This window comes from Agelaius tricolor, unplaced genomic scaffold (genome assembly GCF_023055355.1).
Source record: "Agelaius tricolor isolate 1412-34295 unplaced genomic scaffold, bAgeTri1.0.p SCAF_6, whole genome shotgun sequence".
Taxonomy (NCBI): domain Eukaryota; kingdom Metazoa; phylum Chordata; class Aves; order Passeriformes; family Icteridae; genus Agelaius; species Agelaius tricolor.
Genome location: NW_027269266.1, coordinates 12,074,513 through 12,089,862, shown reverse-complemented (window position 1 = coordinate 12,089,862; position 15,350 = coordinate 12,074,513). Strand labels below are relative to the sequence as shown.

At 39.4% G+C, this 15,350-nt stretch overlaps 1 protein-coding gene across 2 annotated transcripts in view; it reads right to left on the bottom strand.

The window, feature by feature from the left end:
• NRP1 (neuropilin 1) overlaps positions 1 to 15,350 on the bottom strand; it is a 114,068-nt gene that overhangs the window by 20,308 nt on the left and 78,410 nt on the right. Inside the window, exons 8-12 of one of the 2 annotated variants that reach the window (XM_071428688.1) lie at positions 13,456 to 13,611; positions 10,620 to 10,764; positions 8,850 to 9,181; positions 4,215 to 4,359; positions 1,245 to 1,349 (exon numbers count right to left, since the gene is read on the bottom strand). In XM_071428688.1, coding sequence (XP_071284789.1) covers positions 1,245 to 1,349; positions 4,215 to 4,359; positions 8,850 to 9,181; positions 10,620 to 10,764; positions 13,456 to 13,611 — 883 coding nt within the window. The remainder of the gene's footprint in view (positions 1 to 1,244; positions 1,350 to 4,214; positions 4,360 to 8,849; positions 9,182 to 10,619; positions 10,765 to 13,455; positions 13,612 to 15,350) is intronic. The other variant, XM_071428689.1, reaches the window with a different exon arrangement.

Below are 15,350 nucleotides of genomic sequence, written 5' to 3'. Positions count from 1 at the left end.
ATTACATTATTTAGTAACATTGAAAGCTTTCTGAGCTACCTTAACACAATACAGACTATTTTATCAGACTCCCTTCATGGCTGTTTTCAAAAAGAATAAGGTTAATCTGAGACACTGATTTGAAAAGCAGTGACAGTGACCATGCACTGTCTTTTCCACTCAAGAATTGTTTTTCAATATATGATTTGCAGTGTGCAATTACAGGAAATATTGGCAAGCTCAGAAAGGGTTTGATATTGAAATTTCACTTTCATTTGTATCTGCTGCCTGATGTTCTACTTGGCTCATTCCAAAAAGCCAATCTCTTACCTAAGCTCACCCAATGACCTCTTGGACAGCTATTGCCAGATTTTAATGCTATTTTATGTCATGGATATAAGAAGCAATAAACATTTATTAGATAAGCACATCAGGGAGCAGTGATGAAATAAATTGTGTCACTGCATCTAAAAACAACCTCAATTACTGCAGATGTATAGATCTAATCAAACAGACACAGAGATTTGTGGAACAAGTGACCTCCAAGAAGAGATCAAAAGCATAGAGGTGCAGTGTCAGCTGCCTTAGAAGAACTAATGATTCTGTGCAGAAGTGTGAGGATATGAAACCTAGCAAGCTTCCTCTATTTCAGATGCAGTTTATGTTACATCTCCCCCTCCTACTTTTCTGCTGGTGATAGCAGCTTGGAGAACATCAGCCCCTCTGTGGCTGTAATGCTGTATCGGCAGGGAAGCTCATGGAAATATTTCTGGCAGTGTGAGTATGTGGCAGTGCACTCTGATGAAACAAATCTGTTTTGTTTCTGTCTAGGAAAGATTTGGGAATGAGATTTGAGTCCTATACTAGGTTTTAGGTAGGAAACTTATGTGTAAACCAAGCAATATTCCGAGTTCTTCAATCTCAGATAATAAATCTCAAGAGTATTGTCCAGCTTTTCTTCTTAGTAAGAGAAAGTTTGATTAGAATATTTGATTAGACTATTTGATTAGACACAATTACCACTCAAAAAGTTGCCCTCTCTTCCATGTAGTCACTATTATTTTCTTCAAAAATTACATAGCTGAGAAAACAATCAAAAGTATTGTCATATATAAAAGGCAGATGCCCATGTTTTGACAGCACTAACAATACAAACTGCATACTAATGTCCATTAATATTGAGTGGTTAAATCAGCGCAAACATTAAGCTGGTGATGGATATGAGCTACAATGAAGCTGCAATGGAATGAGGATGGTTTCTGCACCTGTCAGTTGGTAGTCATCACCTGTGCCACTGTGACAGTTTGCCTGGTCATCATCACACTCATCCACGGGCTTGCCTTCCGAAACGGTAGGGACAGCGGTTGGAGCTGAAACAAAATCCATTGTTCAGTTAAAACACGAACTGGAGAACCATCCTGCAGCTGGGAGTAACATCCTGATGAGCACCATGTGTTGTGTCTGAGGATTGAAGCAACTCTACTTTGCAGGTTGCTTAGTACTTCTTTGGAGTGGGGAGTATCTGCTCTGCCTCCTGCACTGAAGGGCTGAGCAGAGCTGGGCAGCAAAGCCCCAGACTATCTATTCACTGGGTGTTTGTTGTTCCTATCAAGGAATACTGAAAGCCTGGCAAGGCAGAATGAGAGTCCTGGAGGTTGTGTGTGGGGTAGAGACCCCATAATTTTATTGCTCTGCAAAGTCCCAGGGAGTGGGCCTGTGCAGAGGAGCAGGGGGGGTGCATACTCAAGGTGGTACTTCCCTAGCACCCAATGCTTTGCTGAAGAAACCTCTCTGCAGAGCACACATAAGGGAGGAAATGTCTGAGCACGGTTCTGGTAACAGCAGCAGGAAGCCAGTGTGATGTGGAATCATTTTGTGCTCAATGAGGACACATGGAAGGTGTTTCTTTTGTTTTCTGTTGAAGTTATAAATAAATAAGACATCAGTGATGTCAGTCATCCCTCCTGGCCACCTGCTTGCTTCTTACTGGTGATGACTTTCCGGTAGCTGCTGCCTAACCAGTAAATGTCTGAACTTTGTTATTACAGTTAAAAGCTTCAGGTTTGTGTAAGATGCCAGAAAACACATAGCCCAGAATCTGCAAAGCACACCACATCTGGAAAACCAGAACACAGAGACTTGGTGCTACGTTTGTGTTTCATGCCACACATATAGTGCCCTGTCTTCAGTTAAGCATTCCTGGAATGTGATCCAGGCTTTTGTCTCTTCTCACTTACTGTTATTTTCATCAGCAATCTTTTTCACTCATTATAGGCTATGCAATAATGTATGTCTTTTGCAGATTCTTCTTTTCCCTTCTACTGCCCTCAGCATCCATTGGCCACAGAAGATCACATACACTGACTTCTTGGCTTGAAAATGTCAGGAGAGGTGGTAGTTTTTCAAGTAGCTGTATTATGGGATAAAACATGCCTCTTTAGGACCCTGACCTATGCTTTACAGGTTCAATCTATCCCTAGTTAAAGAAACAGTTCTGTACCTATTATGAATTATGCAGAACATTTGTTACCCACATTGCTATAAAAATCCCCTCTGGGGGATCCCTCTAGCTTTCTACATCCAGTTAAGTTTCTTATCTTGATCTTTGTGTCCCTGTATAGCCTCAAGCTTGCCTACATCTCTGCCATCATTTCATGTATGCCCCCCTGGGATGCTTCAAGCACACAAACCTTGCCCTTGCTCATTACTGCTGGAGAGCTGATTTCTACTCCTCTCTGTGCCAACTTCCATGCTTCTTTTCTCATCTCAACTCTTTTCTTTCTCAGTAAATCTCAAGTGACTTCATTCAACTCCCTCCTTAAGGTGCAATTATACAACATTAAGAATTATTGTGCTTCTCCCACAGGCAAATGGGAACTGACCTCGCCTGTCCATGGGTGACCTACAGGTGAGCATACATCAAAAGTATACCATAGCAGAAAGAAAAAATGTGAAAAGACGTGTCCCAGTGGAAAAACAAAAATGTCCTTGCTGTTACAGTTTGCCTAAAAGCAAAGGGTCCTCCATCTCACTGAGCAATATATTCTTGTGAGGTGGTCCAAGACTCACTCCTGGATGGCTGCGTGGCTACAGGAGCCCTGTGGCTGAAGGGCCTTGCCCAGAGGTTGTGAGTTTACATAAGGCAGGTGCTGGGTTTTCTTTTTTCTGAGCAAGTAGCACAATAGTTTGCAGGAACTAAGTATTCCCACAGGAAATGAGGACTTCCTGCGGGAACTAAGAAGTATTTCCAGCCTCCCCACTTTCCGGGCCAAGTAAAATCATACTAACTCAATCACTAAACTAAAAAAAACAACACAGAACTCATCAGTTCTCACAGCAAATGCCTCCCACACTTCCCTCTTGGGGGAGAAATGGTGAGAAAGAAATGGAGGTAAAGCAGTTGTTTCCATTCATCTTGGGTTCAGCTGCTTCTATAAGAGGTGTCATATGAAACCCCAAATAATATGGTTTATTTTTCTGTATTTTTAAGCTGTGTGGTTTATAAGCCTCACCACTGTGTCATCATCCACCAGATAAAATTGTTAAATTCATATAGTGTTATCTGTAGTTATCTATGAAGTTAAATAATTATGTTTATATAACAAAAATCAAAGCGGACTTCATGTCAAAGTCCAAGGACAAATGTCTAAACTTTGCTTTTCCTGCTCTTTCATCTTCTACATATTCTTGCAAAATTAAAGCTTAGTAAAGCACAAAGAGGCCCCCTTTAGCCCCCAAAACTAACACCACAGACACTGTCCAGTCAAGTGATCTTTGCCTACCATTGTTTGTGGTGTGACTTTCAGGCCCTTTGAAGGATAGAGGGATGTAATTACTATATTTAGTGCAAAGCTCCCTCTGCATTCTCAGAAAACATCTCCTCCAGGGTTGTATCATGGTAACATAAAATTTAAGTTCCTGTCTTTATTCTCTCCTAATAGCTCTATGATTCTCAAAAGTATAATCATAAGGATGCTTAAGGGGATGGAAAACCATGTGGAGAATATCACTGTGATTCAACAAAGGAACGGGAAAAAGAATAATAATTGTGCCTTGGGTGCATTTAAATGTAGCAGAGAGGAGCTGAATAGGCCAAGAACCAGCACTAATGGCAGTCATGGAAGTGAGAGTCCGATGTGCTGCCTGTGCAGACACAGCAGTCTTCAGCAGCAGACCAAGTAGAGAATGTATTTATGAAAATAATAAAGTGCATTCATTTCTAGCAGAGCAATTACCTTCAAGTTCACAGCCCAGCAGCTCCATTCGCAGCCCCAGTCCCCCGTGCGTGGCTCTCTCAGGGTAGACACGTATGAATCGTGTCGATACGGGTTCAAAAGTCCGCAGCTCAGGCGTGTCGTAGTTGGTGTTGCCTTCAAAAGTCTGCAAAGCATGACAAATGCTACTTGTTAAAAAAGAAAGAAAAGAAGAGTCCATTTTCCACACTCATCTTTTTTCCTTCATTCTGCAGCCTTTGAATTAGGTGAGCCGTAGGCCATATTCTAACGGCTTAGTAAGTGTCAGGCATTCCTATCCTAAATGAGAATGGAAAATACATTGTTAAAGCTTCTCGGAAAAGTAATGCATTTCATTTTTCATAAACTCAGTAGCAACTAATCCATCAGGGTCATAACAAGAGCTGAGTGTTTAATGAGACATGTTTTTAAATGACGCTCTGATCTGAGGTTTAACTGGGTGACATTTCCAACACTTCTCAGGGTAAAAAATGGCTGAGGTGAAGATCCTGTCACCTTTTAAGTGGTTACAATAATAATCCAAGTATTCAAGAGAAAATTTCAATCTGATTTCCCCCAGTGACAGAGCTTCACAAGTTGTAGCTATTTCAAAAGGCATAAATTAAACTTCAGGAGCAGTGGCTGCAAGAGTTCTTCCAGTGAGCTGGCTATTGAAGAAGAATTAGAAGAAAGAGAAAAAAGCTGCTTCCTGAAAAACTGCAATATAATCCAACAGGCAAGGCAGGTCAGCAAATGTATGTTTCAGACAAAAAATCTCATCTCTGAATCGCACTTTGGGCTCTTCAGACATAATACAACTCTCAATGGCATTTCTTTGATACCTTCAGTTTCTCCTTTTCACTAATCTTTTGCAAATAGAACACATTATAATTTGGACTTTCAGCAACGCCTCAAGTGCCTCCATGTAGATGAGCAGTCCTTAGAAGGAATCAACTGAACAAAGAAATGGTCCTTGGCATGAAAGCTTTATAGCCCAAGATAGGCAAAAAGCAAAAAATGCCTATTTCATAGCAAAAATTGCCTTCAGAATATAATGTACAAAAGCCTTTAAAGCACAAAATATGGAAATGCATATAACAATGAAGTAAAAGTATTTTCACATTTTCCATGAATTAGTGAAATGGCAAAACTCTAAAAAACATCTCTGAACTGCAGTTCAAATTTAAGATTAGGAATGCTACCATAAGATACTTCTAAGATATTGCTGTGAAACCGGAATCATTCTTCAGGAAGAAGCCGTCAGCTGCCCTTCATTTTGGATGAGAACAAAACCCAACCTGCAATGAACTCCTTCTATTCACCTGTAGCAGAGAAAACAGAGGCCATGGGAAAAGCTGGCTGAATTCCTAAGGCAGAAAGCCAGCACAGGTAATCCCGATTGCCTCTTGTACTTTCAGTGCAGTTCTAAAAGCCGTCCTTGTTTTTACTGTACACCTCTGCATTATGATCACAATCCTTCCAGCCACTGTTTACAGAGTGCCAGTTGCAAAATCCAATGGTGATGGGAGACTGTGAAGAACTAAACTAAAAACAAAAAAATTTTAACATCAATGCCGCTTCTCCTCCTTCCTAGGGAAATTGCACCTCCAAGGTGGCTTCAAGGGGCACTGGCTGACCCAGTGTACTGTCAGTGCTTGGAAGACAGTTGTCACAAATTCATGTGTAGAGGGCCTGTCAGATCTAATTGACATGGAATTACATATTATTATATTTGAATAACAATATAGTGCAAATGATCAGAAAAGCTACCTACTATATGAAAAAGAATGAATGCCATTTTATGTGTAAAAAGTAGACAGACACGTATCTGAGGAATCCTTGCTCCCTTTTTTAATAGTAGTCTTAATAGCAACATATAATAATGAAAACTGATTTATAAAAGACATCACTATGGAGTACTGACACATAGACATTAGGATTCAATAGGCATCTAGAATTACATTGAATCACTGTCCTTTGTAGAGCAGAGCTGCCTGTGATTCAATTTTGACTGTTCATTTAAAACACATACTGATACTCTTTGTGGGAGAGGAGAGAGGAGTGTACAGCAAAACTTCACTTGTGAGTGTCCTTTATATAAGCTATGTCACAAATTGCTGCACTCCATGACAAAGATAAGATATAATAAATAATAGTTAAACAAAAGAGGAACTAAAATTGTGAGCAGAAAAAAAATCTGCCTAACTTATTTTAAAATCAAAATAAACATTGCAGAAAAATTTTAAAAGGATGTTCCAAATGGCAGGGTGTTCTGAAGTTTCTTGTACCAGAAATTATGAGAGGAATTTTAAAAACAACAGCAAAAAACCCCCACAAAGCAACTCATCCTACCCCCATAAAAAGTGGAAGGAGGAAAAGAACCATGAAAGAGAAAAATTACTTTATGGAGTAAGCGTGAGTAAGCAAGCCCATGGACAAGAAATACAAATTGGATCTTGAAATGGAGTTCTGCATGGTTATTTGATGATTTGTGATTTTCACTCCTTTGAGTGCTTGAGCTAAAGCACTCAAAGGGGGAAACATTTTGCACACTCAAAACCAGCTGAAATTGGGTCAGCCAAAGAGGAAGGAGTTATGGCAGTCTTTGTGAAAGCAGCTGCAGGCATGAATGACAAGATCATGTTAAGAAACAAGGTGATGTTTCACCCTTTGGACACATTCTGTGGTTATGTTTAGCCTGTCACTGCTCTTTCTTCTCTGAAATGCAGTTGTTTGTTTATTGAAAGTCACAACTTTAACCAAGTGAAACGATGTGTTTCATTTCATATAACAGGGCTGTTTCTAATCCATGTTCCTGCTGTGACTCATTATAGCATCCTGTCCCATCCAGCTCTACTTACAGTTAAAAACACTACATTCCAGTATTAACATTTTAAATTCCTCAGGCTCCAAAATCATGGGATTTATCCTATTCTCTTTAAAGAAGACTTTTGCTTTGGAATAAAGTTTATTAAATATAATGAATTTTTAGGAAGGATTATAATTATGCCACAAGAGATTTGAAGTCCAGCCCTCTCTGTTCCATTAATCTTGAAAGTTAATTTCTGGTGGTGATGAAAACTGAGGATGGGCTCAGTGCATTAGTTAGCACACTAGTTTTCTTGTCAAACTGCTAACTTCTGACAATGATGGCAAGTGCCTGTATTAGAAAACAGAAAGCCATGCAGCAGACGGCGCGCTGCTTCGAAAGCATATGGCATTATTTTTTTCCCTCGTTGAGCCACAGTGTAGAAGTACATGTCAAAACAACATCTATTTTAGAAAGAAAATGGTAAGATCCCATTGTTGATTTACACTCCCTTCACACTTTATGATGAAGTCAAAACTCATGGTAACAAGAGAAAGGAGATGACTGCAAAGGCTGAATCCATTTAGTTTTAATCCCCCAAACAAATGATGAAAAGTGAGAAAATGCAGACATATTCAGTGAGATTAAAACAGGAGAGAATGAAGTCCAATATTTACCAAATGTGCTTGGAAAAGCTACATCCATGGGCCCACTCAGCTTTTCCTTTAAGGAAACACAGGTTCCTCCAATGGATGAGTCTATACAGCAAAACAGCTTTTACATCTAATTTTCAAACTAACACAGATGAGATATGGAGCAATTCCCAGGATCCCATCTGCCAAGCACCACAACAATTTGCCTTTTGAGGGCACGTTTTGGTATATGATTCCCTGGTCATCTCAGTACTACAGCACCAATTTGTGAGCAGGGCTGCATGCCTACTCATTTCCTCAAGGAACTGGGTAGGAAGACTAAGAAAGAGTTGCGCCTTTTGAGGCAAAGCTGCACTTTGTGAGCAGAGATAGCAAAATGGGATGGAAGACTTCAATGGGACTTGGTGTAAATAAGCTAAATCCCCAGTGTAATTTAGGTCCTGAAATGCATACATCCAAAACCAAATCAAAACAGATACATTCCCAGAAACTCTTCTGGGCCACAATTATTTTCTTTTCCTCGGAATCTAACCCAGCAATTCATTTGGCCCTCCTTTGGAAATGGATTCCCAAGCATCCTCCAAGATGCTTCCCTTGTGAGCGTACAATAGTACTTCTCACTTGAGATAACATGACCAAAATTTCATCACTGTCTTTTGGAGGGACTTGGATCAGATCATTACAGAGACCCTGTGAAACTCTCAAAGCAATCTACAGGCAGTTGAGAAACACAGTTGAGGTACCCCATTGAGCTGAGTAGCACCATTCTCATTCTATAGCTCTAACAGAAAGAAGCAAACAAAAAGGAATTCAAATAAATTTGTCTCAAATAAGTTTGTTCACTCTCAGTTTTAGAGTTCAGCTTTTTAGAGTAGACTTTAAAATCCCTTTGCATGGGATTTTGCAGTAAATGGTGAGCCAGAGAGGCACCCATGTTGCCAGGAGTCAAGCCTGAACTAAATGTTGAATCAGCAAAACTTGCTGCCAGAGAGGTAAATGTCCTAAGGCCAGCTCTTGCCCTCAGGCATGGGACAGCTCCCACAGCATTCCTTCAGGGCTGCTGCCCTTGGAGTTCTCCTACTTGGCTTCACCCCAGCTGTGTGCCCTTCCTAAGGTCAGACAGAGATGTGTAGAAATGTAATGCAAACTTTTCTTCAGTGCAGTTTTTGTCCTTACCTTTATCTTTTTCTTGCTGGAATCCATGATCATTTTCCAATCCGATCCATTGTTGCTGTAGCCAATTTTGAATTTTTTCATGAACACTTTGTTTTCTCGGTGCTTGCCTCCTTGGACAATGATGCCCCTCACTATCTTTTCCTCACCGAGGTCGATCTGAAGCCATTCATTTGCATACGGATGGGTGGTTGGGGGCAGCGCCCAGCCTGAACGGCTCGTTATCAGGCGGGCATTTTCTGGGATCCAGTTTCGATCCACTTGGGTAGATGCAGTGATCTGAGAGTCAGGAATAAGGCCAGACACCATACCCAGCATCCCAGAACAAGGATAATCTACAGAGAAAAAAAAATCCAAATAAATTAAATAGTTGTTCTGAACAAGTGCCAAAACAGAAACAGGACATGTTGGTCAATTCAACTATCATAGCTAATTACTTATTTATTTCTTATATTCAAAGTAATCTATTTGATTTGTATAGAAATTTCATTTGTTCAAACTTGCACATCCTAGTTTTAGCAGGAAGTACCAAAATACCACAAGTATTTTTGGCTTGGTGGGAACCAAAAGGATCAGAAAATCCTATTCTATTCTTGTTTTCTATTCTTCTTGCTAAAAGAGTGGAGGGCCATCTGAATTTGTGAATATTTCCTCAGAGAAAACTTACAAAACCAGCCAAAACCTGGTTCCAGATTACCTAATTTTGGTTACATTGAAAATGGAAATCTTCATACATTAAAATATAATTTACTGTTGCACTTGAGATTTTCCTAATGCATTTTTTTGTCTCTCAGACTTTTTCAGGTGACACAGAAGCTAAATAGTTGCTTCTTTTATTAACCTAGATAAAAAATAAATTAGAAGTACCTGCTCACAAGAAATTAAGAATTCTAATATAGAATGAAACAGTAGATCTGATTACCTACATCTAATCTGAAAAGATTTTATCGAATGGCTTGGAATTCTCTAACAAAGTAATCAGTAAACATATTTTCCTTCTGTATGGAAACCAGTTCTAAGAAACATTTTCAAACTAAAGAAATACTTTAAAAGAAAAAAAAATCCCTAAATATTAAAAATTAGTGCCATTGAACTGTACTAAGTGCAAAAAATGTGCTAGAAAAATTAGCTTTCTAAAGTCTAATAAATCATTATAATTTTCTTTCAACTGTAAGTTGTATTTCTACTTTACAGATAAAGGCACTTCCACTGTGTAGAAATTACAGAAACCCTAAAACTGTAAAAAAGATATTTCTAAAAATTTTTGACAGGTAACTGTGTGATATAAAGGAATTACTTTGCCATACTGATCATGACTGGGAACTTGACTACAGCCACCATTATTTGCACAGGCTGCAGATCTAAGTGCTTGTACCTTGCAATCCTTTTAAACCTAGTCATGTGTAATGCGTGTTTGTTCCTTGAGAAACCTGCTCAGAACTACCTATGAATAGCAGACATAAGAGAGAGGGACTGGAGGGTTAGAAGGGAAAAAATGACATGGGAATTTGCAAAATAACTGTGTATCTCTGGAATTTTGCATGAAGTAGTAAAGTGATTGCAATAAAAGTAATTAAAACTAAAATAGAACATCATAAAAATATTCAGATAACACTGGATGTTTGGTTTGTGGTGTTTTATTATCTTTTTTTTAAACATTTCTACATTCAGATCGTGGTGGAAATCATGTTCATTAATTTTACTCATAAAAATAAATCCCACAGTATAGGCACAATAAATTCCCCATATTTTATAATCTTTCCCAAGACCTACCTGTTATCTTGCAGCCATACACTTCAAATCTCAGTGAAACTCCATTTTCCCAAGACACAGGTCTAATTCTCACAAACCGTGTTAAAACTGGTTTGGCAAAAGCTCTGTAAACAACATCAGTGGGATTGCTATTCCCTTGAAACACCTTTGTGTGGAAAGAAAAAGTATATATTTGTTAGGCTTTCTCTTAACTGGTGTTTACAGTTCTGTGTTTTACAGACAGTTTTGATATGAGGTCTAACCAGGGTTGGTTATGGGGGCTGAGACAAAAGACTTGCATGGGAAACTATTTCATTAATCTCCTAACACAACTTTTGCAGACAAGTTTGCTTTCCTTGGGGAGGAAAAACGAAGATGTAAGGTGTTCAATGATACTAAAAAAGTTGTTCCTAATGCCCAGATCTACATGCAGGAATGACAAACCCTGGTCTTCGTCACCCAACAACTCCTGTGTCCTGGAAGAATCCCCCAATGCCCCACTAGAGCAGTTCTCTTTCTTGTACACTCATCAAATAATACAGAAAGTTTAAGAAACTCAGGCTCAAATTAAAGATTTGGATTTTAATTAGACCATATAAAAATCCTATATGGTTATGATAAAAATAGATATTATTTTGCTGACCTTGGGCTTAAGATTTTTAAGGTGTATTGTGCAAACTTTGCTTTGTTAACACCCTGTTTTCAAATCCTTTTCAACAAAGTCTCAGAATTTCTTTCTCCTTGCATATTGAGATTGAAGTCTATTTAAAATCTGTATAGCAGGCTCCAAGATTTTCCCTGCATCCCCCGAGGCTGGCAGTCAAATTAGATGAACAATGAGACTTCCACCAGAAGCACATGACTGTGCTGTGCTTTCATGTTGAGGATCCTGCAGACACACTCTTTCCTAGCCCAGCCAAAACCTTGCAATGTTCCAGTCCAAAGAAGGTGATTCAGCTTCCTGCTTCTTCCTCACGTAGAGGGGACCAATTTCCTGTTGTTTTCCATGGATGCAGACCCCTCTCCTTTTATGGGAGATCCTCCCATTTCTTACACACACTGTCCTACTTTCCTGTTTGTTCCTTACAGTAGCTGCATTAATTTGGAAAGGAGGCCAACAGCACACAGCTGTCAACTCATAAGGCTCAGTTACAGATCAAGTATATAATATCAGAGTTTCATATCTAGTAAGAGATTTTTAATGGAACTGCATTTCCTTCCTGTAACTTTTTTTTTTCTGTGAGGACCTGCTGTAGTTTTCTCAAAGTTTGCATCTGACAGAGAAAAGGAGTCTTTTCTCAAAAGTACACAGATTCTTATATGTAGTTAGTGCAACATTGGTGTATGGCTGCCTTGAGACCTGCAGCTGCAAACTTTTCATTTGAATTAAAATATCTGGGAGGGAGACTGGTGCATATGTTTTTCTTGTCTTGATCAACAGCAAAATACTGCCATTTTAGAAAACCGATTTTTTTAATGAACCCTTTGTACAAGTGACACAGGTTTAGGAAATGTTCTCACTAATTAAAGACGGCATGTGCAAGAGAAACTCATGTAAAGTACACTTTTGGGGAGTTTACAAATTGAAGCTGGTAATGAAAATCAGGCATGGTCTGATTTTGAAAGAAGCATTTGTTCAGATTACAGAATCCAGAGTGAGGAAACTCTGTGTCTCATACCAGTCACTGCACCGGCCCCTCTTGTGACTTTGGGCAAGTCAATTATTGTATCTTTATATACATCACTGTACAGTGCCCACATAGTATCATCTGACTTTCAGAACTTCCAGTAAAACCAGGATAATACCTGTCAGAGAGAAGCTTTCAGTATTCATTTTTTATTGTTTTCCAAAGGATTTCAAAAAAAGCAAGCCGTATTTGTTAAACACTGCTACCATGTTGATTAGATAAATGTAGTGGACTTGGCATAGCCCTTACAGATGAGTCAGGGACAAACCAGTAACCAAATATTTAGAGCTAGATAGGGTTACACTGATAGACTTTGATATTGTACAGCTCTTCTGTGTCTTTACAGAGGGGCCACAAAAAAGCTGTTTTGAAGGGAGGTACCACAAAACGATTCCAATTGCATCAGCCCCTGGCAGCCTCTGGGGATGCTGCTCTCAGGCACATCCTGAGAGAGGTGGGGAGGGAGGCACAGCCTCACTGGGGCTATTCATGTGCGAGCTGGAGCACAACTGACTTCTCAGTAATGAGCTTTATGCTCATGGTAGCGGATAATGACAATTTTTCTTATGAGTGTCTAAAGCTGTTTCATTGGGAGGTCACAGAGAGCAAATCTGCTGATAAATGGAAAGGTGATAAAAATCTATAAGGATGGAAAGATGTGCCTAATCATCTGTCTGCATGACCCCCATCGCTGAGATACTTGGAAGTCTAACAAACCACTAATCATCTGCTAGCAGTGCTGCATGGCCATGCACAGGGAGCCGAGGCACTGACTTATTGCATATCCAGAGCTTCACTGCACATAACAGACAGACACATTTTTTGAAAAGTTCTGCATAATGTTTTTCTCAAGGTCACATAGAAAATCTCTGAGAAACAGGGAAATAGCAGAACAGTCCAGGAAAAAGACACAAAATGACTCAATGTATTATGGTGAGTTCAATACATAGGGCATCACCTTACACCATTTTCAGCTGCTCTAGGCTTTGCATAAACAATTTCTGTGTCCCATTACTACTGAGACACAAGCTGGCTTTTGGATTTGGGAAATAGTGTGGATCAACCTGACTAAACCTTATTCCTCCTTTTTAAACAGATAGTAACAACTAAACAGTTCAACAGACTATTTCTCAGCTGAAGAGGGACAAAAAAAGAAAAAAAATACTTACAACAGGCTTGTTTCCCTCCTTCAGTGTAATCCAGTCCTCTCCATTGGAGCTGACATCCACACGATATGTTTTCAGATAATATTCTTTCTTTGTTTCTTTTGAGATGGCTCCTTGGGTCCCAATTCCAGAAACAAAGCGGAGAAGGCCCAGGTCTACCTGTGGTAGAGAATAATTTGAAATGTGAGGACTAGTTCAGAGCATAACAACATTGTAGCAATGGCTCACCCTGCCTTACAAAAATAACAAGGATTTTATATAAAGCAAACTGCCAAATATTGTGGACATTAACATAGACATAATCTCCTCTTTTGTAAACGGTGTCATCACAGAATTCAGGAAAATTTGCCTAATTAGCCAGGAATGTTCTTCACACACCAGAGAATTCTCTTTCCTCTGTGAGGGAGAAACCAGAGACACCACCAGTGCAAGTGGGAACCACCAGACTGCAGAGGAGCTACTAAAGAAATTCCTCGAGGACCAGTCTGCTGAACAACCTTACTTAATACTTTCATTAAGCACTTGCATAGATGCTAATGAAATTCCCTAAGGACACTCAACTGCAAGGTGCTGCCAACACTGTGGCAGTAGAAATGGGGTAGAATTTACTAGGATAATGTCAAAGTTGCACTTATCGAATGATAACAAGAATTCTGCTAAAACCCAGAAGATCGTTACTTGCAAATAGAAGAGAAGAAAAGAATCCTGGTGTATATTAGTTGGTCACAAGATAATTACAAATCACTGTGTGATTTTGTTGAGAAAAAGGCAAATTAGTTGCTAGTACTGCATGATGTATTTGGGGAAAACAGAAAGAAGCTTTAGCACAGGTGTAGTAATTCTGTTCCAACTGTCAAATGCCATGAAGTTCTATCAATAGAAAACAATGTCATTTTGAACTTGCTGGAGAAATGCACATGAATGTGCATTAGAGGTCATCTCTCTTCTTCACTCTTCTCTCTCCTCCTCTCAAGGAGCTACATTGTCCACTACAAATGGACAAGTGATTTAGGTTAACCTTGCTCTCCCCCATTATTTATTTTTCATCCAGGTCTTTTCCTTATCTAGTTCATCAATTGGCATCCAAGAAGTATCAGCATATTTGGGAGAATGACGTGGGGTGCAGGAATACAGCTACTCAAGTAGCTGGCTACTCAGTTCTGCTGGCAACAGAACTCATCCCAGTGCACAAGTCCAGCTGCCAAATAGCTGAAACTGGGAAAAAAACTTTCTCACAGTCATGTTGGTGACCACTGTTTTGATACCTCTGCCATTTCCTTACAGCCTTTTTTAGCCATAACAACAAACCAATTAAAACTCTGCTCAAACTCTTCACTCTCTTTGTCTGTAGTGAGAACCTTTAGCAGGTAATTTAATTTCAGTATAAAATGACTCTATTCACAAAATATTAATCAGTGTAATTTTTCCCCCTAACTTCAGTTGTCCAGAGTTTAGTAGGATAATAGGTTGAATTAACCCTTCTCAAGTGAATGGCCCCATGAATGTCCCAGTCTTTCTCATTATTTCCAAAGTACGTAGGATGCAGAATATATGCGTCCTGTGTCCCACAGGCATCCTTTTTCCTGGATGTATGTCATATATCCAAAGGCACTGGAGCAGTTAAATCAACATGCTGTGCATTCTCTCTCAAAAGGCTGAAGGAAGTGCTATTGAGGACAAAGTGTCACTCTCTCAGTGCCCATGTCATATGCAAGGCATTTTGGAGTCCTCCAGCACAAGAATAGCAGCCTTGTGTGTGACAGATAGAACTGGCTTTCAGGGCAAAGCCCCTGCCCCAGTTTGTTAGGCTCATAAAGTCTATATGTAACATTTTAGCCCTTGTCTTTAGGGGTGAATTACTACAACATTTTGTTTCTGCGTGATAAAAAAAATTCAGT